The 24817-nt window shown below is 46.2% G+C and overlaps 1 protein-coding gene across 1 annotated transcript in view; it reads left to right on the top strand.

The window, feature by feature from the left end:
- The window catches only part of Pde11a (phosphodiesterase 11A), a 254575-nt gene extending 231385 nt beyond the window's left edge, over positions 1–23190 (top strand). The window contains exon 20 of the mRNA XM_050119857.1: positions 17890–23190. Coding sequence (XP_049975814.1) covers positions 17890–18048 — 159 coding nt within the window. The 3' untranslated portion in view covers positions 18049–23190. The remainder of the gene's footprint in view (positions 1–17889) is intronic.
- The last annotated feature ends 1627 nt before the right edge of the window (positions 23191–24817 follow it).

The following is a 24817-nucleotide window of genomic DNA, read 5'->3' on the forward strand; positions in this document are numbered from 1 at the left end:
GGAGACATCTACAGACACTTGCACAGGGGCTCTCAGTGAATCAGATCCCTGCAGGGTGCCCTCACAATAAAGCCCACCCACGTCTACCAACACAGCTCTCCAGCCCCTCCCTCTACTCCCTTACCAGCGGCCTTGGGGCTGCTTTCAGTTCCTTGTCTTTTTTTTTTTTAATGATTTATTTAACTTTATTTTATGTACGTTGATGTGAAGGTGTCAGATCTTGTGGAACTGCATTTTCAGACAGTTGTGAGCTGCCATGTGGGTACTTAAGCCTGTGCGGGTAAGAGCCCCAGAAGAGCTGAGGGCAAGCTTCCGTACAAAAGCAGAGAGACAGGAAAAGGAAACAATCAAAACAAACAAAAACTCTAAACAAACCAAAAGGGTAAGAAACTTGTTACAAGATGACCAGGGCTTTCCCTTCTCTACAGCATCTTAGTTTCCACATCAGGAGTGCTCCGCCGTCTGGGTCTACTATACTAGCAGGCTCTCCTGCTGCCCCACCCGGACCCTTGACAGGCTCAGCAGCCTCTCCCTAGAGTCAGCCCCACGGTTTCAGCCCTCCACTGCCCCTGTGACCCTCTTCCCTTCAGTCCTCCCTCCTCACCGCTAGAGGGAAAAGAGGCTCAACAAGAGTGACCTGTAACCCTCAGTCCTGCGTTGACTGGCACCTGCCCGCTCTACAGCGCCACCTGGCTCCAGTCCTGTCATTTGCCCTTGCTCAACCTGTCATCTCTGCGGGGCAATCCAGTCTCATGCCGGCTTCAGAACTTGCTCAGAGAACAAGGTCCTTGCAAAAGAAATCACACACACACACACACACACACACACACACACACACACACACACCGCACCGAGAGGTAGATGTATTCCAGTCTCTGGACTCTCTGTGGCTTCCATTAGGGGCACATCCCAATTATCTGTGTTCCTCCTTTCTTATTCAGCCACAGGGTCCAGCGCACTCTCCCTGGGGCAGTGTCCTCCCACACACCCTCAGGGATGCTCTGCGCTTGCTGTTACCTGGCACCCAGGGACAGGCTCAATAGTACACTCAAGTGCCGAGTGTGACAGAAACAGGAAATGCAGGGCTACCGTGTTGCAGCTGACATGCTCTTATGTCTGTCACTCAGCATCTTGCCTGTGTCACCTCGTAGTGGGCTTTAGCATTTCCGCCTACATTTCATGGATGAGAAACCAGGGACCTTGCACGGCTGCTCAGAATCTCCTGGGAGTCAGGGGCCATTCAGTGTCTGAACCAATACCTCCTAGAAGCACAGGGAGGGATGGGCTATAACTGTAACATCACAGAGGCAGGGGATTCGGTCTACAAGTCCTTGGCCTGATGGGCCATCAGCTTTAGCCACAGGTGATTTGAATAGCTGATGGGAAAGGAGAAGCTAAGAAAGAGGAACATTCAGAGGAAGAGTCGGCTGAAAAGCAAAGGTCCCAAGCCAGAGTCTAAGGGAGGCAACAGGACTGTTTTCAAAGCATCCTTTTTCAGTCCTGACCTCCAGGGTCATCAGCCTCATCCGCGCTGACTCCTTATTGGTTCATAGATTTGACAGAAAGCAGCCTCGTTCTGTTAAATGGTAAAACCTTCCAGCATGGCTGTCACTGTTACTGCCTTGGACATCATATCTAATTGTCGTCTCTGCTGAAAACTTGGGGAAGGGCCAAATTGCCTGGCTTACAAGATGCAGTGGGTCCGCACCCGCATTTCCTGAACACTGACTCTGTGCTCAAGACCAGCTTCCCATGCGTCATCTGACTCTGTAGAATGCAATAACAAGTTAGATAGCACAATCGCCCGTTCTCCAGGAGTGAGAACCGAGGCTAGAGTTTCCCAGATCAACCCGAGGAGTCTCAGTAGATGGCAGAGCTCAGGTCCTTCCTGCCCTCCCATCTCAGACCCCAAACCACGATGGATCACTGATGCCTGAGACCTGTGCGCCCAGGGGGTAGCATTACACAGACCCCAGAGCCTTTGCGGAGTCTCTGAGACATTAGCAACCACCGCTGTGATACTGAGCAGTCTAGACGCAAGTCTGCAGTTCCTCTTCAGGCCAGGAAGGTTGTTATTGGGTGAAGTTAGCATGAGAACCCAAGACTTTGTTCATTGGTGTAGGGCTTATCCTAATATCCTCCCACCTATGTATAAAAGTTGAAGCATATCTCATAGGTTTTTTTTTTTAAGACATTCCAAAGACATAACCTTATAATAGGAAATTTTGAGCTGGGTGTATTGATGCATGCTTATCCTCCCAGCACTTGAATGGCTGAGGAAGAACGGCAGGACTTTTTGAAGCCTAGGCTGCATAGCAAGACCCGGTCTCCGAAAGGGGAGGGGGCAGTGATGAGAGAAGCAGATTTCAAACAAGCAGAAAGCCGACTGGATGAGAGTTTATTTTGAAGGGCAGGGTGGTGAGCTGAGGTGCCTCCAAGAAGGAGGAAACAGGAATGAAAAGTCAGCAAACAAGGTAGAAAAGACGGGTCTGAGAAGCTGAACAGAGGGCACGAAGGAAGATAAATGGATAATTTAACAGCCGTTCAGTTTTTCAGCAAGACAAAGAGCGAGCTCCATCGCATCAGAAAAGGGCTAGAAATGATGATGGATGGCCTGGAGGATCGAGGTGGCCAGCCCGGGGCGGATCCGAGGAACTAAATAAGGCTTGGGGACTGATAGGGATTGAAGAGTTCTCAAAATCTATTTAATGGTCAGGTGGGGGACATTGATCGCGTTCCGGAGGAAATGTGGAGGCGCAATGAGGTGGTCAGCCCTTATTTCCGATGTAGGCCGCTGAGCCGGAGTGCGCGTGCGCAGCACCGGGGCGGCGTACAGAAGGCATTCAAACCGGTTTTGAAGGGGAGTGGGAAAATACTAATTTAATTTGATCTTTATGAAATAAGCATTTGTCTTTTCTATTCTCAGACTGAGAAGCCGTTCTAACTATTGATTCATTTAACGCTTCTCACCCGGCCAAAAATTGCCCTTGTGAGTTTATTTATTATTTATTGCCTTGCTGAGGGTTGAACACCAGGCCTTATGCATGCTGGGTAAGTACTCTGCCACTGAACTCTACCCCCAGCCCCGTGGAAGGGCTTTAAATATTTTATCGTTGAATAGTTAACACATGCCCAGTGAACACAATTTAAATTGTTTGAAAAGCAAAAAGAATCAAGAAATGATTCTCCTCTGGTTTCTCTCTCTCTCTCAGGTCAACTACTAACAAATACTACTAACCAGGGTGTTGTGAACGATCAAAACAGTCCACATGGCCACAGTGTCCCGGCCCTGACTTCAGCACACAATGTTTGCTCGTTTCTGGACAGGAAGATTGATATGCATCCTTCTTATATGTAATATATTTAGAGATTGTTTCTGATTTGTAGTCAAAGCTGGCCCATGCTTTGATGGCTGTATAGTATTAGACTGTGAAGATAAAGATGAAGTTATTTAACTAATAATTATTTGTGGCCCCTGATGTTTCTAAACATCAGGATACCATTATCCTTATAGACACACCATATCCACACTTTATTGATGGGATGGATAGCCAGAAGTGGGGTCACTGGCCTTTGCAGTAGACATTTGGAACTTGGATGGCTATGGCCAGTGTTTGCTCTGTGCAATTTGAACTATTTTATATTCCCATCAGTAAGGCCTCAAGTGCCAAGTTACTGTGCCCTAGGTCGCAAGAAGTAGTGTTATCAAATTTCCTTAATTCTTGTTAGTATTGTGTATGTAAAATATATCTCACTATAGTTTTCACTTTTATTTTCCATACCATATTTATGATGTGGTTTTAGATTTACTTACTAAAATCTGCTTGCCCCCTTTCCTATGGGTAGGAACTCACTTTATATTACATTATATTATTTATATTATATTATATTATATTTTCCCCGTTTGTCATTGTCTTTTCACTTCATTTATGCTGTGAATCTATTAATACACTTTTTGTTTGGAGTTTTTTTGGGTTTTGCGATTTGGTTTGGTTGGTTTTGGACATAGTCTCACTGTGTGGCCGTGGCTGGCTTTGAACTCTCTATGTAGACTCTATTTTATCTGCTAACAGACTACAATAGGTTTAATGTCTGGAGAATCTAGTTTCACCTTCCCCAGTACTCTTCAATATTTCTAGGTCTGCTTATTTTTCTGTAGAAATTTTTAATTTTGGTTCTAAACCAATTTTACATTAAAAGGCCAATGACTGGCTAAATTAAATTAATGTTTCTTCCTACCATTTAAAAGGTGGGTCTGCAGCTCACGGGGATGTGTTTAACCTGTGAAAGTCTACGTTTCCGTAGAACAAACACTGCACTTTAGAAATGCAAGGCAACCGTGATGCTGTTGGCCCCACTGCCCCTGCACGTACAAACACCCTTGTATCTTAGCCTATGAGGAACTTATATCTCGAGAAATAGAGTCACAATGATCTGCCCCCTCCAGGTGCTACAGAGGGCAAACAAAGCCCTTCCCATGGGCAAAGAGGCCAGCTACTAAAGCAACCCCCTCCATAGAGATGCAGATAGAGGTGATCTAGATGTAGAGCCAACGGTGAGAAGGCAGCCCTTGTTCATCTTCTTATTCTTTCTCTTGAAAATCTCACTATCTTTATGGTCCTAGAATTAAGAGAGGGGAATTTCCCCACCATACAGGAAATGACCACTGAAAGGAGAGGGGATTTCTGTCGCCAAAGTCCTCCACCTAAAGCAAGGCATTCCTCCTGGGTGTTTGGGTCTCAGTCTCCCTAAGTCTGGCGTATTGGGATGTGAAAGCTTGGTGACTCGCCCCTTGTCGTAGGAGCATTGCTTGCTGATGGGAGGAAGAGCCTCTTGTAAGCTAACATAAGTGTATGCACCCATGCATGCATCTAGTGCCCATGCACACGCACACACACATGCATGTACATGCACACACCCACGCACACATGCATATACATGCACACACACATGCACACAGACACGCATGCAGGCACACACGCACACACATACACACGCACGTGCACACGCACTCAAAAATCATCAGAGTTGCATTGTGCCCACTTATTACTACCATTAATTAGTCTCTGACTCTTAGGAAGACTTTCAAATACGTGTTTGTAAAAAGGAGTAAATGCTGAGAGCATGTTCTAGAATCTGTTCTTGGAGCACTGCAGCGCTGTCCTCAGAACACAATTCATGCTAAAGGCACAGATTTGCAACTATGTCTGTCTCCTCCACAGACACCCTCTGCATTGGGGTCTCTCAGATTCAAGGCCCATGAGAAAAACATGGTTAAGTAAGAAAACGGATATTTACAGCTACCAAACTCAAAAGTGTTAACGGTCCCTTTTACACGTTGAATTTTGAGGGAAAAATGGATCTTATGTATTTCTATAAAAGCTCAGGTGGCCTAATTTTATTGGAAAACACTCTGATGTGTAAAAAGGTGGATTATTACCATGTGGCTACATTTTAGTTACATGTCCCAACTGCCCCTTCTGTGAAGCCCCATTCATCAAAAACTGCAGCTTTTGGGTCAGCAACCACTCCTGCCCAGTCAGGAGTTGCCCTCACAATGAACATGATTGATGAGCTACCAGACTGCTCTGAAAACCCAGCCACCAGGATAACCCGGGACCCTGTCCTAGAGGGCTCATTAGAACAGAAGGCGCTGTTCTCCATTCCCATTCACGGAGGCTGTCCCTCGGCTGGCCTGTCAATTATCCCTCACAGCCGTGCTTTATCTTTCCAAAGCAAGGTGGAGACGCGCTGAAGATAAGAAGATTCATTGTCTACACCTAAAGTTTTGACATGGTGTTGAGGTGGCCCTCCTTATTGAACTTCAATAGACCATCAGGGATTCTTAAACAACCCCCCTGGAAAGAAGGGGTGCCCCTCTGGTGTTGGCCCTAATAAGATGGGAAGTGGTTTAAGTGTGGCCAGTTAAGATCCCAGATAAGAAGATATCACGGGCTTTGTACCCAAGCAGGACTGACCGTGCCAGTTGAGGGTTTATGAACCTGATTTCTCCGGTGTTGGATGCATAATCTCTATAAACAGACCCAGTGAGACCCGCTCACTACACGGCTGTGGTGTTAAATCAGCAAAGATACAGTGCTCCTGGCCTGGAAGTCAAGATCCACCAGTTACTCACTGGCTCATCACCCACTCTAGAACAGCAAACAGTGGATGCTCCAGCACAGCCAACGACGTAGATGCGGCTCGTCCAGCTTGACGCCGTGCGGTTCCCACCATGCCCCACTGTCCCATACAGCCTGACATTATGGAAATAGCAATGCTTTCATCCTGGGAGTCTAAATTTCTTGCCTCATTAATTCAGAATGTTAATGTCATTCTGAATATCTTTTCCCGCAAAGAAATCCCCCCGAGCATATAAAGAAGAAAGCAAAACACATCACTGTGGGGTCAGAACAAAAATGGAAGGAAGGGCTATATGTTGACTTTCACATGCACCGGCAATGCTCTCCAGCCCCGGGAAGATGATGCTCTCTTTGTGAGTTATCACTGCTACCGTAATTAGCTGCCAGGATATTAAACACAGGAACCATGAGCACCATCTCCAGGTATACCAAGGGTCGGCGATGCCCCTACGATTCCAGCTGCCGATCTGAATCACGCTTGCTCTGGATCCTGATGACACCGCCTGCTTTTGTGCAAAGCATTATCACTGTGGCAGGTCATCTCTACTCTTCTTTGCATGACTATCTCCCATCATTTAGATTTGAAGCTCTCCAGTTTCACGGACACGTACACGCACACATGCACACACCTGACAGCGAGCTTTCGTTTCTGCAAACCTCTCACCTAGCCAAAGTGTCATTGCTCTGTAATAATATCACACGCAGAAAAATCATTCTCCCAGGTGGACAAAGCCATCCACCCTACGATAAACGCAGTGTAATACTGAATCCGCACAAAGGGGAAATAACTGGCTGTGGGTTTTCCTTTCCGAGTTCACCTGGATCACGCCAGGCTAGCTTTGTGCCCACTTCCCTAAGAGCGGCCACTGAGCTGTCTCACTGACTGTGCCACCAGAGGGAGCTGGCATCCTCCTCCTGTGCCTGCCAGGGCCCACAAATCAGGACAGGTTGAAATTGTTCAACCTCCTAAGAAAAATGGCCCTCTCTGCTAAGCAGGCTGGGGTTCGGGAAAAGGGCAATACCTGCCACTTCGTCTGGACTCTAACTTGAAGTGGGAGGGGCTGCTGGGTGAGTGTCAGCACCGTGTGTCTATACTGAGAAAGGTGGGACACCCAGAAGCCAGCCACCAGTTCAGAGTTTTTGGGGAGACCTAAGAATGGAAGAGAATAAAGAGCGAAGGTTAAGAGTGCCCAAATTAATTCGGGCAGTAATGGGATTTAGTGGCCCATGTGGCTCGGGAGCAAAGACGTGTGTCTGGGGGGGATGGGGTGGGGGAGGGGTGCCAGAGGCACATGCCCTCTTCCCTACCTGCCCTGGCGGAGTTCTAGACATCGTGACACTTGGATAACAATATCTTCCATCTGTTGGGGAGTGTGCACATGACAAGTCGGTATCTGTGGGTTTTCCTACTGGATGGTGGGTGCTGCACACCGTCCTCTGGGAGGAGAACCTAGACCACTCTGATGGCTTGCTCTGCACACAATTTGGGCCTGGCTAAAGAGTAGTCCAGTGGTTAGCTTTGAATGGATTAGAAGCCCAGGCTCTTAAGTCACAACTCTGTCATTATAGCTATTACTGTATCATAATAAAAGGGGGAGGGGTTTCCAGGTTAAATTCTGTGAATGTGCTGACTGGCTTGGCTTGGGCCTCAGGCACATTCCTAAACAGATTATTGGGATAGTCCTGTGGCCAGCCTGGAGGAGAGGGGTTCATGGGATTGGTTCTGGACTCAGGGAAGTGTGGCAGGCCAGTGTTAGCTTCTGCTGTCTGTAAGAGTTTTTATAACCCATGGCTGAGAAAAAGAAAAAAAAAACACTCAAGTGCATGAACACACATACAAACACCTCTCTCTCTCTCTCTCTTTCTCTCTCTCTCTCTCTCTCTCTCTGCAGGAGAGAGTTTGTTCAAGGATCAAAGCGATTAGAACATCCTGCCATCTTCACAGACCTAACTATGACATCATCCATATTCTACCACTAATACAGATAAAAATAACCTAGACTAGCCCGTCTGGACTGCTATGCTATGGCGCCTGCACAGGCGTGACGAGACCTAGAGCCTCTTTATCTTCTTTAGCGCAAGGCTGCCTTGTTAAAGTGTCCCTCACCATCACAAGTTAGCCACTGTAGCTCCAGCCATTAAATTAAAGTTCCAACAATGGCAAAGAGATAGGGATAAAAGCCAGGGGAGGGGAGGAGGATCCCCTCCCAGCTGACAGTGAGCCTTTCAAGCTTGTCCCTGAAATTCTGCCTTATGAATTCTGCTTACATCTCTCTGACCACTGATAAGTTCAAGGAAGGCTAAAATGCAAACCGGACGGGCAGCTTGCAAACGCTGCTGGAAATGCCACACTGCCAACAGGACAAATGACTGTGTTCCCAGGTGGGGCAAAGGTTACAAGGCCAGAGTCTCATGGCCCTTTCGCCCAGGCCACAGAAGAAGGACAAACAGTAGATAGCGCTTTCTCTCTCTCTCTCTCTCTCTCTCTCTCTCTCTCTCTCTCTCCTGCTGCTGCTGCTGTAAGCCCACTGAGTCATGGCCTCCGCAGGGTCTTGTTTTCATCACCAAATGTCAACTCCATAGCTTGACAACCTTTGAAACTGTTCCTGCTCTGCAGGGTGACCTCCCTCTCATGAGTCTGAAGCCACTACAGAACTAGGGTCAGTTGAGGACATTGACGGGGAAATTATATGCTTTGGGACTGACAAACAGGACCCACCTAGGAATTCATTTTTCTTTCCTAACTCTCCTTTTCAGGGTTGCTCCACACAAAAACATATGCTGACACCACCGCTGTGGTCATTGGTGACTAGTGTGGACTCCGCATTCAAAAATCCATGTACAAACCCCAATACTGTCTTCCCCAGGCAAATTTTGTAACAGTTCGGGCCAACAACTTCTTTGCTGTTGTTGCTGTTGTTTTTTGGGGTGATTTTTGTTTTGTTGGATTTTGTGTTTGTTTGTTGTCCATAAAATGGGAGAATAAGGATGTATTTCCTGCTGGTTGAACTGAGGACTTAATAAGGAAAAATTCTAGGAAGCATAGATGCAGGACCTACAGCGCTGCATGTGTTGCAGATGTAAATATTTAGTCTTTCTTTCCAGACTTCTGAAAACTATACAAATACATGCTCTAAGGCTGGTGTTCAGTGAAAGCATTTCCTTCAAGAAGTCTGGTTTGCTTCTGTGCTCAGCACCGTTGTTTGATTATCTGCTTTTCCAAGTGTGGTTTAAAACTGCTGGGAGCCTCGTATGGTAGTTAATACATTATCTTAAGCAATTTAATGCAAATTAATTTTTACACAACCTTGAGTTTCAAAAGCCATTGGACTAGGAAGGGAAAGAGTGATGCTTAGGAGGCTGTTTGCTGTCTCCATCTGGACCCTGGAGCGGCCCCATCTGCTCTCACGGGTACCACCAGCTCTCAGCAGCTCCCCTACCAAACAGCATGCGGAACCTTTAAACTCCGAGAGCTCGCCTGAGTGCATGGAAAGACGGATGCTTCAGGTTTTCTAGGAAACATAAGGGGATTAGTTGGGCATTTCAAAGTTCTGGTTTGACATCAAGTTTATCGTGTGTTTTATTTCTGAATTTCTTTCTCTCTCGTGATCTGATAGGGTCATGAGAATGGCAATTCTCAATCTCTCGGAGGGTTTCTCAGGCTGTGGGCTTGTTCCGCTGAATACATTGGCCCTTGGTGGGAGCCACTAAATGGTTCAGGAGGAAATGGCAAGCTTGAGACCCTTTGAAAGCTGATTGGACTGGAACGAACGGGAGGCAGGGAGACTAGTTAGGGCACTCTCACGGAGTTCAGATGGAGGAGGCGCTGTAGCAGCAACAGAAGAGCGGGGTACAGAGACCCTTTGGGAGGGAGGTGGATAGACTGTTGAGTTCAGCATGCCAGTAGGAAGGGAAAGAGTTCAGCTACGCATGGTCAAGTCACTGTGTCCAGCCATGACAGCACACGGGTCAGGAGTGGCTTGAATACAACTCATGGCCAACAGGATCACTGCAAAGTGGCGGGTCCAATCTGAGGCTGTCTCTGTTAACTCATCAATAATCTTTGCCTCTGGAACCTAGAAGCTCAGTGGTTTGCTAGTCCAGACGTTCAGACTTGCTACCACCCTTGGCGACTTCCTTCCAAAGTCACACACCATAAATAGTGTGTTTCTCAGAGACACTCTCACTCCTGTGACTCCTCAGTCGTGTGAACCCGAGAGAATCTGAAGGCCTGCCACTGCTGGCGTGCCCCTTGCCCCTCCTGCTGGAGGTCTGGGTGGCGATGTCAATTGCACAGAGTGTCTATGCTTTTCCATTTCAAAACCCCAGTCCCCCAAGGACCCCCGAGATCTTCTCTCACGGTTGCAGAGCAATGCTGCAGCACAGGGCTGAGAAGAGCCCTACCTCCAACCCTCATTTTACCAAAAACCCAGGAGGCAGGGATGTAGCCTTGCCGAACCCGCCCTGGGCTCAACCCCGGGCGATTAAAAAGGGGGCGGTATTTTGAAAAGCACTCTGATTTCTTTCTGTTCCTGAAACTGTCTCTCAGTTTCTGGTGGTTCTCCTTCAAAAGGTGCTGGTAAGAAATGGCAGGAAACCTCTCGTGTTGCTAACAGTTTGGAACTGTCATTCTGTTGACAATAATCCTCATCCCGAAAAATGAAGGACCAGCTCGGAGAGCTTCCTCAGATAACATTAAAGCGCTGAAGATAAATCTGGGCATGTTCAGATGCGAAGCCTGGCCTGGCACAAATCTGGTTTCTCTTGGTGCCCTTCTAACAGTGGAGCGACAGCCACCCACTGGGCAGAGCGGTTTCTGATGTTTCTGGCAGCAAACCGGGCTCTTTGTTCACTCTTTTGTCCCGCATCTTCTTGTCTAGATCCTAGAAGTGACTGCGGTCAACTGGAGATACGCAGCAAGCCCCGGGGGTAGAAGGTATGGATCACGGCAGTGGGGGAAACCGAGGACGTACTGACTGCTGGCAGCTCAGGGAGCTGAAGGAACAGTCTCAGGAGCTGCACCTTGAGCACAGCTCCGTGCTCATCTGCAGGTGGAGCTGCTAGGTGTGTTTGTCTAGCAGGACTGGGTAGCAGGTGGGAAAAGGCCAGCCTGTCTTAGCCACTCTTAACCAGCCATTGGCCAGTGACAGGGAGAGAGGAGAGGCCACTATCTCCTGAGGTCACTGTAATGCGAACTAGATATTTAAACCTAAATAAACAAAGCCTAAGGGCTCATTTTCTGTGCAGAGCCCAGGGAGTGGCTCAGCCATCAGTGAGCTTCCCGTTAACATAGCAAAGCACCTCCCATCATGGCAGGGAAGGCAAGGTGGTGAGAACGCAGCTGTCTGGTCATGTGTCCACATCTGGAATCAGAGAGCTCAGATCCACAACAGAGTAAACCCTTCTTAAGTTGCGTCTCCCAGATATTTCATCGTAACAATGACAAAAGTAATGTGCACATAAAATTCATAATGTCTACTAAATTCTAATATTTAATATAGAATTACCAGGCATCTAAAGAAGCAAGAAAATTTTGATCCATAATACTAAAAAAAAAAACTCAACCAGTACACTTATAAAAGAGAGAAAAAATGTTTTTTAAATGCTTATAGAGACATCAATCTGTGATTCGATGAACCTTTGCTTTGGGTCTCTGGTGGGGTGCCAGAAAGCAGGAACATATGGCCAAGCACACCCAAGCTGAGACTACTCAGGTTGGCATCCTCAATACATCCTCTCTCCAGCTGTCCTTGATCTATAACAGGAATGCCCTTTGCTCAACAGCAGGGGCCCTCTGCAGTGGGTTAAGACACGTGGTTTCATGGGAAGACCTGGTAGTCATCCTCACCACTCATGCAGACCACGTGACCCCTCCACTCCTCACCCCAGCACCAGCAGCTACTTCTGTCATCATGAGCCTCTCACAGAAAGTGCAAAGCCTGCGTTCATCATCCATTCCAATGAGTTTCTGACTCATCGGCTAAGAAGGGGACGTTCAACCTCATCTGGACAGGGGCGACCACCTCGGAGGCTACACACACAAAGAAAAGATGGTCATATTTGAAAGCACTAAAAATAAAATGCAAAAGCACTTTAAGTATGAAAGCTACGATTGGGGATCTAGATGACACGCTTCAGTCTGCAAACAAGGGAGGAGGACAGGAGGCTGCTGAGAGAACGGCCAAGGAGGACGAGTCCTCTCGGGAGGGACCTGCCACACAGTGCTTTAAACCAGGAAGGCTCGAGTAAAGACCCCTCAGTCTCTCCCTGTGTGATGACAGGCAAGTCATTTGACCTTGATGAGTGGCAATTTCCTTACCAATAAAGAGATGATGAAGGGACCTACCGTACAGAATTGCCGTGATGCTTCCGTGAGACAATGACGTCACACCCCTAGCCCCGTCCTAGTGCAGGGGATGCTCATTGTATAAACCGGCTGTCTCTTCTTCTTAAATGTCATCAGAAATGGTAACGGGGAATGCACCACTCAGCCAAAGGAAGGTGTCCTCCCTTCTTTTGCTAGCAGAAATACTATAAGGACTCACACCACATGTTGGAGTCATGGTTCTGTTAAGCGCTGTGGGTCTTGGCTGGGGTGAGTCTGCAGACATCTGGCAAAATATTTTATTTTTTAGCTATTTTGGGTTGCCATGACTTAGGCAATGGGGTGGTGGTACTATTGCTGGCTTCTAGGGTGTCCTATAAAGTACAGCCAACACAGAAAGTATTCATCTGACCACGAACACCATAGTAACAAGGTGGAGACACTACGATAGCCAGTTTCTTCCATTACCCACAGAACTGATCCGAGCAGTCCTTTCCTCTAGGTCTTAGTTTTCCTTGCTGATGAACTAACAGCAACACAGATGATAACGATTTTGCCCTCATAAGGTCCTTGAGAAAGTTAGCGTGCCTGAAGCAACACAGCCTGGCACAACGTAGGCCTTCCGGAACACGGAACACGTGTGGTAGCAGTAAAAGTCAGTGAGATCAGCAAAAAGATCAGCAGAGGGGTGGAGCCAGAGCCACGGGAAAGCTGGAGGGAGAATCAGGTGTGAGCTGATATCCTCGACACCGTTACTTAGAATGACCAAATAGAAACACCTAATTTCCATTAACAGCAGGGAACTAGCTTGACAAATTTGACAGCTGAAAAACATTAGGTAGACAAAAAAAATATCTCGTGTTTTACTTATACTGGTAAAAATTTTTCTTGTGGCCACACAAACAGCTGATCATATCTATTGGTCAACAGTTGGGGCAGTGTAGAAGCCAGACTTTACCTTGTACCTCTGTGCCCTTGTCTATCCCTTGAGCTATGAGAATGCTACTTAATGAGAATATAAATAAAATGTAGACTAAACTACACGTGCTTGCCATAAGAAAGCTGAAAGTGGAGTATGACTTGCAGAGGCAGGAAGGAGGAGTCCCTCAGCCACCCAGGCTGCTAGGTGTAGGGTATGTCCCCTCATGCAAAACTACCGCAGGTGCCCAATGGATCGAGAGAGTGCCAGTGGGATGGATAAGGTTGTCCCAAGAGACAAGTTGTGCATTCCAACTTGTAGGTCCAGTGGTTTTCACAGGGTCAACACAAGAGTCATGAGTCCTGCACGGGACTGGAAGAGTCTGGTCTAAAGGATTAGGCCCCTGGGAATAAGTTACATGGTCCATAGACTTGAGCTCAGCACAAGAAAACAATATTCTAAAGTCAAACAATAAGAATAAAGTGGACCTTCTTGAGAGGTAGTGTGCTCATTGCTCCTGGGGGCACAGTCACATGTATACCACAAGGAAGTTGGTCATCCTGTGGCTGATGCAACCACCCATGAGTCCTTTGTAGGTGACAGTCCCCTCTCTCTACATAAGGAAGGACTGACTTTCCCAGAACCATCAGGAATTACCTGCTGGCGGCCAGCCTTCTGGAACATCCACTTCTCTGTATGTAGTACTCCTGCTCACAGGGCCTGGCTGGCAGTCCCCAGGAACCCTGGGACTTAACTTTGCAGATTCCCCTTTCTCTGCAGATACACCACTAGCTCCTTGTCCTTGCACCCAGCCGCATTTATGTGGCAAATTTATAGTATTAAAGCAATTCCTCCAGACTCGTGTTTTACTGCCTTTGTCTAGAATCAACACTTGTGCTAAGGAAAATGATTCCACCTGTGGTGATCCTGCCCCAGGAGGAAACAAGAAAAGGGGAATTCTGAGAAAGAGGTATCTCTCCCCGGCCCCAGTGTTTCACGGCACACAGAGGGAGCAGAGGAAGAAGAAAGGAGATGATCGAGGAGAGAAAGTGTTTGGGGCTAAGCCAAACAAGCTTAAGTGTTTCAAAGAATAAATTGGCGGAGTAATTCGGATCATGGGCAGGTGCTAGGAATGTAATTTAGTAAATGCTCGGGAACCTGCCAAAGAAGAGAAAAATGTGTTGCTTTTGAGATCATTTCCCAGCAGCTCCATAAAAGAAAACTGATTACAGGAATTGAATAAGTAAAACAGAGCCAGAAATAGTGTGATCAAATGAGTTTTTAATTACATTTCAAGCAGAAAAAAATTCCAATTTGTGCTCCTGGGATTAAAAAAAAATAAGTTCTAGAGAAATGCTTTTGTAGCTGGAAAGAACATATCCGCTAATTTCCATAGCAATGACAGTAGTCCGTTCATTAAAAGGCTTGATCAGAGTAAAGAGGAGCCCGTGCCAAGGCACGCTAAACAAGACCATGGCAGTCATCGCTGTGACACACTTTTGTCAGAAATAAACAGACAGACAGACAGATAAACACTGAGCATTGAGCAGGAATTGGGTAGCTGCATTTTTCTAGTGGAAATAAAGGGAATTTTTAATTTTAATTTTTAATCACTGGGTTATTATGTTGCTTTGGTTTATTCATATATGAAATAAATGGTACATCAGATTTTAAATGAGATGTTTCTAGTGAGTGTGACAAAGGTCACTGGAAGGAAGACACACACACTCACACATGCACTCACTGACACACACACACTCACTGACACACACACACACACACAACACACGGTGCGATGGGGATGGATGAGAGTAACTATTACAGGGCATCGATGTGCAGAGGAGTCACCTCAACCAGCGAGAGTCTCTGTCCATTCAGGTCTGTTAGGGGATCTGTCGGGTTTACTGGCAGAGCGTTTCAGGGGTGTTTAGGGAAGGACACTCCACCATCTACGGGACACGCTGTTCTTCAGTTGAGGACTTTGCTGCAGGCCACTCCTTAACCACGGGGCACACCTAGACGGTGCTTTCTAGAAGATGTGCAGGAACTACTGTGGTTTTATTCTCAGTTCAACTTTTGTCCCCTTGTGATGAATGGGGCCAACCTGCAACCTCCATGGGACCAAGGTTTTAATCCCTGGCCTCAGCAGTGGGCTCACCTCAAAGATCATCTTTCTAAAGACAAGTAGTACATCTGCAGCCCCAGGCTCATTCCTTTAGGGTTGCATAGGGGAAAGTTGCTATGGCAAGCCAGTTAGCAACACTCCCCCATGGTCTCTAGTTCAGATCCTGCCTTGGCTTCCCTTAATAATGAACTGTGACCTATAAACTCACTCAATGTCTGAGGCCAGCCTAGTCTATACCGTGAGTTTTAGACTGGCCAAGGCATGATAAGACACTGTCTTTAAAAAAAAAAAAGCAACAACAACAGCAAAAAGATAGACTGTCCCCCATATTTCCTTTTTTCTACTGCTGGAGCTTAAACACAGGGTTTTCCACAGACGAGACAAAGATTCTACCACTGAATGACACCCTTTATTTCCTTTTCTCAAAAATAGGATTGTCTAGAATAGAAAAGGACTCCAAGACCCTTTACTATGTATGTCCTATATGAATGATTTTACTCATATTTATTATTTAGTTATTCACATGTAGATACTGTAAAAGATGTTTTTGCTAATTGTATTTTACTTGTTGAATATGTTGAATTCTTTCATAATAAGCAGTAAGACTTATTCCAATGCAGAGGAAGAGAAAGACAAAATATTAGGATGAAGTTTACAGCTCAGAGGGAGAGTACTTGTCCTGCACGAGGCCTTCAGTTTGATCCCTAACAGCACAGGGAAATAAATAAATAAAAAGCCTTTAACATAGAGAAAAAGAACTCTAAACTTTTAATTTTACAATTTAAGTTTAAGTTTTAAAAAAAAAAAGTTCCAATGGAACAGAGAATCATGAGGGTTTCCCAGATGGGCAGGGTGTTCTCCATGCCCCTCCGGCCTGTAAGATGTGTATCAACTGATATTTAGCCTGAGCCTTCTGAATCCGTTCTTACCCTAGTTGATAGGTAACGTCTTTGGCCCATCCCATAGTACTGCATCTCTGGGTGGACGGATTCAAAAGCTACAGAAGGCTCGTGTGCATCCAGTTCAGATGAGACAGCATGCTGTAGGATTCCCGTTCCACTGCCAGGGGCCAACCAGGGCTTCTGAGGTCAGAAGTCATTCACACCACTTGAAAGTAGGGACCCCGAAGCGTCGGTTTCACGAGCCTGGTGATCCGTCTGCCCCATCTGATCATTGCTTACATTCCACTCTCATCTTCCCCACACCTCTCCATCACTCTCCTCCCCGCCCCTTTCCCTTTGTCACTAGAGTGAAAACAGGTGTTTGTGTTAAAGGGCATAGAAGATTTAAAAGGGCATAGTTAGGAACACTGAGAAAGATAAGTAAGAGGGCTTGCAGCCAAGCTGACCAGCTATGAGGAAGGCAGGACTCTGGGAGACACACGAAGTCATGTCAGCAGGCTCCCATGAAGACATCCTTCCCCCCACCCCACCCCACCCACACGCACCCATAACAGCACTCGGCCCTGCTGCCCTTTGACATCATTCAGATCTATGTCACTCTGTGTTCATCTGTATGTCCAGCATGGCCACCGCACTTTTGCTTTTGGAAGATGAGCCCCTCTTGTTACCTGGTCTTTCTTACGTGGGAAAGTTCAGCAGGCATCTGTGGCAGATGCTTTTGTGATGTGGGATTCCCCTCTCTATGCTGTGAATCATTGGTTAACGAATAAAGCTGCTTTGGGCCTATTACAGTGCAGAGTAGGGCAAGGTGGGAACTCCAAGCAGATAGAGGAGGAGAGAGTAGGCAGAGTCAGAGAGAAGCCATGTAGCAGCCATGATGGATGCCAGACGGAACCTTACTGGTAGGCCCCAACCATATGGCGATACACAGATTAATAGAAATGGGTTAATTTAAGATGTAAGAACTAGCTAGCAATATGCATAAGCGAATAGGCCAAACAGTATTGCAATTAATACAGTTTCTGTATGATTATTTCAGGTCTGGGCGGCTGGGAAATGAATGAGCAGCCTCTGCCAACACTATTGCAAAGTTATTTTTGAAAAATTTGAGTTCACAGTCTACTGATAGGTAAAACTCTCTCTGGTAGGCAAAGATACAGTTATTGATAGATAATAGTGGCATGCATTTTTGTCTTCTGGGTTTTTTGATGCACTTGTAAACACAGACAGTCTACAAGGCTGCCTGTCCCTTGAATAACACACAGTCATCTTGTTTGTCATTCTCGGCACAGGCTCTATGAATAGAACACAAGAGTGGTGGATGCATACCTACTTCTCAGAAATAATTTGTGTTTACCTGGTAGCCATTTCCTTTCCTATACCCGGTTTCCATCCCCCTTACAAACACAAGGAGGAGGAGAATACAAACCCATGACCAGGTTCCTCACTCTCCACCTTTTTCTCGTTTGCTTTAGGCCTTGGTGAAGGTCAATGCCAAACTGAAGCCAATGCTGGATTCAGTGGCTGCCAACCGAAGGAAGTGGGAAGAGTTACATCAGAAAAGACTGCAGGTCTCCGCCGCCTCCCCAGTCCCTGCGAGTCTCACCGTGGCGGCGGGCGAGGATAGGATGTAAAGCACCCAGAGCCTCTGTGCGACGGTCTGAAGGGTCCTCTGCTGCCTGAAGGATCCGCTGCAGCAGCCGCATCTTTCCGCTCAGGCAGTCCAAAAGTGCAGACTGTATAGACCGGACCCGGAAGTGCACCCGGAAGTGTGCTTGATGGCTGAGGACTGGAAGGATGAAAGACAGAGGCTGGCAGAGAGCTTGACCCTCCGCTTTCCATGATGAACCCACACTGCTGGATTTGGATCCAAGAGCCTGAGGGCTATCAGCCCCACTCGTTCAGAGTTGAGGGGACAGCGTGGTAAAAGTGTCGCTAACACTGCTTCACGTATGGCATTTTCCTGTCATAAGCACGTCCCTTCTAGGCACGTCTTTGTTCCAGACAGTCCCAAGAATCCAGATTTGTATCTTAGGTGTTTTATTTCTGATGCAACTGTTTCTTAGTGATGCACCAGACCATTGGTCTCGTTTGCCTGTTGGATGAGCCTCCCCCTTATGAGAACCAACTCACCCCAATCTTTTCAAAGGGTCCCCAGTAGGAACGCAGTGAGCTTGCTAATTGGAGGGTTACAGAATCTATAACCCTGGCAGTGAGATCACAGTTCCTTTTTCAGTGTTTGAATTCAGCCTTCATTGTAGACCAGGCCTTTTCCTGAGAAGAATAGATTAATAAATTTATTCAAGCAAAGGGGAAGAGGAATTTACAGTCACGTGTACCACAGGTGACCTGTGAACACTAGAACTACGAGAGAGAGAGAGAGAGAGAGAGAGAGAGAGAGAGAGATTTTACAAGTGCAGAGGACCCCTGAGACTGAGGATGGACTAGCCTGAGGTGAAAAAGTTTGGGGATAAAATTTAAGGTACCTCAATTTTATATTTTTCCTTAAGTGAAAAAAAAAGAATATTCTAGAAAGGCCAGGAAATGACGTCTACACAACCTATATCCTCTAGGAAGTCAGGCCTCTAACAGGTGAAAAAAACTGTTTTAAATGGATGTGGTATCTACTAAGCTACTTTGATGCCCATGTCACCCAAGACACTTGTGGACAGGGTCCATCTTCACCGAAAAGTACTGGCCTTGCTGTCCTTAATTTTGCATCCTCAACTGGGTGGCTTTGGACAGGTTTCTCTGCTGCCCAAACTGAAATTACCCTAGTAGCTTACTTGCAGAAGTCTTAACCTTAAAATCCTTTGTGCAACAAATTTTCAAGGACTCCCCAGGACACAAGATAGCTGAAAGCTGAGAGCTTTTGTTTGAAGTAGGTCTTGGGGGTCCAGAGCCTATAGGTCCAGGAGGTCCAGAGCCCACAGGTCCAGGGGGTTCAGAGCTCACAGGGCTTGAGGGTCTAGAGTCCACACAAATCATCGTCTCTTTGTTCACGTAATGGTGCTCCAGAGAGAGGCTCTGAGTACTCTGAAAATCCCCGCAGATGTGAAACCTGAGAGCCAGCCCAGCTTTAAACAAACAAACATTTACAAAACATTTTTTCCTTACTTTTACTGACCAGTATCAGTTATTATCAAAAAATAGTGGTCAGATGTTTGAAGCTGGGGATGGGAGGGTCCTAAAATGAAGGTACCAAACAAGGAGTGGGATGATCTGGAAATCACCACGAGGAAGACAGCTTTGTTATGGCAAGAAACACAATAAAATAAACGGGGCAAAGGGTGGGACTAGAAGATAGGGACTAAGGTAGATAGATGGCTAAGACAATGGCTAAGGGGGGTGAAAGTCAATCCAAGCAAAGAAAAAAGGCAATACAGTTCCCCCACCCTCCCAAATGAGGGTACAGAATCATGACATCAATTGAGCAGGAAAGAGAGACAATTACACAGGGAGAATCTTGACAAAGGAGAAAAGGAAGGGCTGGGCGCACTAAGAAACAATGTTACTAGCTGCCCTTCACATCTGTGTCTGCAGGGAAGGCTGGGGGGGGGGGGCACGAGAGCAGAAAAAAAAATGCTTCTGCAGAGCAGGTAAAAGGAGGCTGTACAGATTTATGCATTTTATTAAGCCAGTTTTCTGAATCACTCTGCTATAAAGGCAAATAGCTTCTGCAGCGCTGTCTCCCTCCTTCAGGTGAGGAACAAAGGATGGGTGGAGTTAGGAAAAGACCCTAGTCTGTAGGATCGTCTGCAGGTGCTTCTGGGTACCGCACCACATCACGCTTCTGTCGCAGACGGGAATGGAGAAGCAGTCCACGTGAGGCTGCGGTGAGCCCACATCTGTTACCCGTCCTAATGGACGCCAGTCCACCCAAAGCAGACAGTTCCAAGCATGTGCTTTCTGATACAACTGGACCCAGTGTCTTCCAGAGGCTGCTGGCAGCAGCGAGACAGCAGCCTCCCTCCTCCCTGAATGTTGATGCTACATATTGCTGAGGGGGACATAATTTACAGCACAAACCCTACGGCTTCCTCTAAGGTTGAGTTTTCCTCTCATCTTGCCTTTTTATTGGCTTCACTGCACGGTTGCCAATAGCAACATCCATCGGTAGCAAAGGGAGTTCAACAGCATTGCAATCTGCCAGACAGTGGAGCCCTGACAATGTCAACCATCAATCAAACGGCTGCTTGTAATTGCCTCCATCTATTTCTCCTGTCTCAAGGTATCTGTCCTATTGTGGGTCAAGATTCAGAAACTGCTGACTAATGTCTGGGGTCTGCTCCTCCATGACTGTGGAGAACTGGGAGAGATGGTGGTAGCCAAACCCTAGAGGTCAAAGGTTGGGATTTTTAAAGCCCTTGTAAAACGATTTCTTTCCCATGACCGTGAGTTATGTGGGATCCTAGACTCTGTTTCCAACACACAGGATGAGGAAACGTCTCAATCCTTATTCTTCACTGTTGTTTCCTGTTGGAAAAAGGCATTTGAAATGTGAGCCCTCTTCAAAGGAAAAAAAAAAAAAAACTCAAACAGACAAGATTGTCTGCTTTCTCAGGTCTCTTGGCACGAACAGCCGAGGTGACTCCATCCTCCTTTTGTATGAGATGTATTTTTTCAGAAACTCTATTTATCCATGTTAGTGAGCGTGTAGCTACTGTGTACACAGCCCACAGCACAGCTGGTGATAGCGGTGGGTGAGCGCATCTTGGCAGACCACCAAGGGGACCCACCAGTCCACAGCGGAACGGGCTCCCTCCTCGCTGGCTGCCAATGGGCCTACTATCTGGGGACTCTGCGGCGCTTCAGGTTTCTATCTGTTAAATAAAAGCCCCAGCTTTTATCCAGTTTCTGCATCCAGGGACCAAGCTATGCTATGCTTTGCTTTGGAAACTTCATCCAAGTCATTCTCTTCTTTCTGCTTCTCAAATAAAATAGAAGCAAACCCGAGAGAGTCATCGTCTCACCGAAGACAGGGTAAACATTTACATAGAGAGGGAGTGAACCCCAAAACAACCTTCCTACAAAGCGTCGGAGACAGCTTCTAATGAGTGTGAACGATGTAGTCACCAACACCTGCTCAGAAGTGGGTATTCTCCTGTTTCATACGGAACAGCCTGAGATTATCTCATATCCCTGAATCCCATGTGGGAATCATTAGTTTAGAAGTGAACTTGTAAAGGGAGCCAAGAAAGGCAAAAATTGTACATGAGTTCTCTGTGTCTTGAAACCCGAAGGCTTGCATGCTTCCAGGTACTCCAGGTTTGCAAATATCTTGCATTTAAGATGATCTTAGCACTGCTTTTTATTAGTGCAGTAACGACAGTATGTTTCTGGAATTCACTTGTTTTTTCTGTATATCAAAATTTAGCGTACTTTAATGGCTTACGTTGTTAGACTGACTTTAGCGTACCTCAATGGCTTACGTTGTTAGACTGATTTTACTCCGTTTCCTTTGCAGCACAATCTTTTTCCAACTCATTTCTCTTACTGACCCTTGTGGGATCTAACTTCACAAGTGCAGCAGAAATCTAAACATGTTTGGATGAAATTCAAACATAAAGAGAAATGTGTTTTGGTGGGGAAAATGACAAAAAGATTCATTAAAGCTACTCAGTGTAACCTGATTTGGGACCCTAAACACTTTGCCCCGCCTCCTTTAGTGAATTCCTAATGTTTCACAGTAACAATCTAGAATCGTTATTCTACCTTGTGTATCTAGAGTGCCTAAGCCCTAAATTACTAAGAATTTAAAGGTTAAGTCCTGCTGCTAGAAGGCCAAAGTGTCACACACTTCCTAAGTCAACTGTGGGTCACAACCCCACCAGAGATCAAATATCAGATAGCTCAGACAGCCTGACATCAGATGTTGACATTATGACTCTTACCAGTAGCGAAATTACAGTTACGAAGTAGCAACGAAAATAATTTTATGGCTGGGGGTCACCACAACATGAGGAGCTGTATTAGAGGGTCGCAGCGTTAGGAAGATTGAGAACCCTTGTCCTAAGAGAACAGTGGTAGAACATGACCGGCCCATCCTAAAAGATGTGACTGGAGACGTACTTGAAGGGCCTCGGATTTAGCGGCGCCCAGCACTGTGCTCACTCTCTGTGTCACCCTGTCTCCCCAGCGAATGAGTTTGGGTTGTACATACTTTGATTTTAAATGGCCTTTCATGCTTGTGCATCTCTTGGCATCACTAAAGGCCAGTGGTCATCTATGTATCCACCTGTACCCACCACTGTAACTGAATGTAGGCATCGGTGCAAAACCGTGTGTCTTATGAAGTAAATGAGCTACTTGCCGTGGGAAAAAAAAAGTATCTTCTTTGAAGCCATCATCTGTGTTCATGTCTGTGCATATGTGTGTTAGCACGCTTGTTTTTCTTCTGCTTTCATGTGGATTTAGATCACATCATATTCAGAGCACCTTTAAAGCATAGCACAGTGTGGAGGCAGAAGTCTAGTTTGCTGAGTCTATCCCCTTGGAGGGCTGTTGCTTTCGCCGTTTTATTCTGATTTACAATAATCTAAAAAGAGTTCCTTACTGACTTGTTTCCTAATTATTGTTGTATTACCCCAAAGAAGGGAAATACGTTGTCGGCTGGCTCGTGTGAAGCCCCTCTCTCTGTGAAGTTTCCAGGTTAATACTGTATTGTAAGAACACTTGGTAAAATGCTGATTGGCCATTACAGAAGCAACTACCCATGGCTTCGAAACAGACTGCTTTAAGAAAACAGAAGCTTCTTGTTTTTAATAAAATGCTTAATGTTTAACTAACGTTCTGGAGTAATCTTTATGTCGCCGGCTGGAAAAAGGACGCGTGCATCCTAATACCTACTACAGTTTAGTTCATTACCTTTGGTCGGTGCTGTCTGCTTGTGCGAGACCTATACTGGGACCTTGTTTTTAAAATAAAAGACTTTTCCAATTATTGAAGGTTTTCTGGAGGTAAGAGAATTCTGCAGCCAAAAGCTGGGTCCCTGCATTCAGTATGCATTGCTTAAATTTGCATGGGCAGTTAGACAAGGTGTGGGGGGGGGAGTGTCTTACACCGTCGTGCCTCTTCTATTAGAACAAACTGCAACAATCCAAAGCCAATTCAACAACTCAAATGACTGGAGAGGAGGCAGCCAAGGAGAGAGGAAAGAGGCGCAGTATGGCCCTCTACTGGACAGTGTAAGCAATCACCAGCGCTGCTTGCTGCAGCCACCAGTCTCTTGTGTATTGCAACCTGCAATTATACAGTGAGTTGGAAATAAGAATCTCTAACCCACAGAAGGTCTGTGGGGATTAGTGTTGGAAGTTAGACAAAGTGGGCAAAAGCTCTGGGGCTTGGAGTAGCTTTTAGAAAGTCTGGCTGGATGTTTTACAAATTAGTATCCGCACTTTGCCTTTTCCGCTAATTCCTTCTGTAAACCACAACACTACTGCACAGTCCAGACAGCATAATTTAGGTTAATTTAATGACACTTTAAACCTTAAAATACAAGCTACTTGATCAAATTCAAAGTCCATTCAAGGAAGAGAGCTTGTTCAGACGCTGTGGAGGTTCCTCGGAAAGGCGAGCCCTAATCAGATGAAATGGCTCATGGCTCTCCGACTAAGCCTAAGGATCCCTTGTTGACTGGTATACAGATGGCCCCAAAGCTTCCAACCCTGAACTCAGAGTCAGTCAACCACGTCACAAGGTTGGCACCCCTGTCCACGGTGGCGACGGAGTTGGGAAGACTCGAATGCTATGGGACTGGGCACCCAAACTGGCCACCCTGAAGTAAATGGTCAGGAACCATCTGGGGAAAGAAAATAGTAACTCTGCAAAGGGCTTCTTTTGCCAAGGAAAATTCTTGCACACGATTGTGTGTGCAACAGTTATGGAGGAACGATTTACCACCCGCAAATGAACACGTGTGTGGGGTAAGAAAAGGTACTTCCCAGCTAATTGTAAAAGAGACTGCTCAACACATCCAACATCTCATCACTTTGTGTTTTGGCCGGAAGAACTGTGCTAAGAACTAACCTGCCTTTAGCAGCTCTGACATGTTTTGCCTAAATCAAACTCTTCCTGGTAATCATGCCTCCCTTGATCTGTCAATCATTAACTCCTGTCCACACGTCTCTAGCACTTTATAAACACCCCTATGGGTCCTGTTTGCCGAGGACGGTGTTGCAGATTTGTCTTTGCTATGTACTCCAGCTTTTCAAGACCCTATTGGAAACAACAACAACAACAAAAAAAAAAAAGATCTTTTTTTGTATTCTTATCCACTGTGCAGAGTGAAAAAAAAAAGATCTTTTATACTTCACAATATTCTACCAGCTTGCTTTCCATCATTCACTCAAGTACCTCCTTTCATCTCCCCCATCCATTAAAAAAAAAAAAAAAAAAAAAAAA

The sequence above is a fragment of the Alexandromys fortis genome, unplaced genomic scaffold, assembly GCF_014885135.2.
Source record: "Alexandromys fortis isolate MF-2015 unplaced genomic scaffold, M_Fortis_MF-2015_v1.1 scaffold_8_1_9099942, whole genome shotgun sequence".
Lineage (NCBI taxonomy): Eukaryota > Metazoa > Chordata > Mammalia > Rodentia > Cricetidae > Alexandromys > Alexandromys fortis.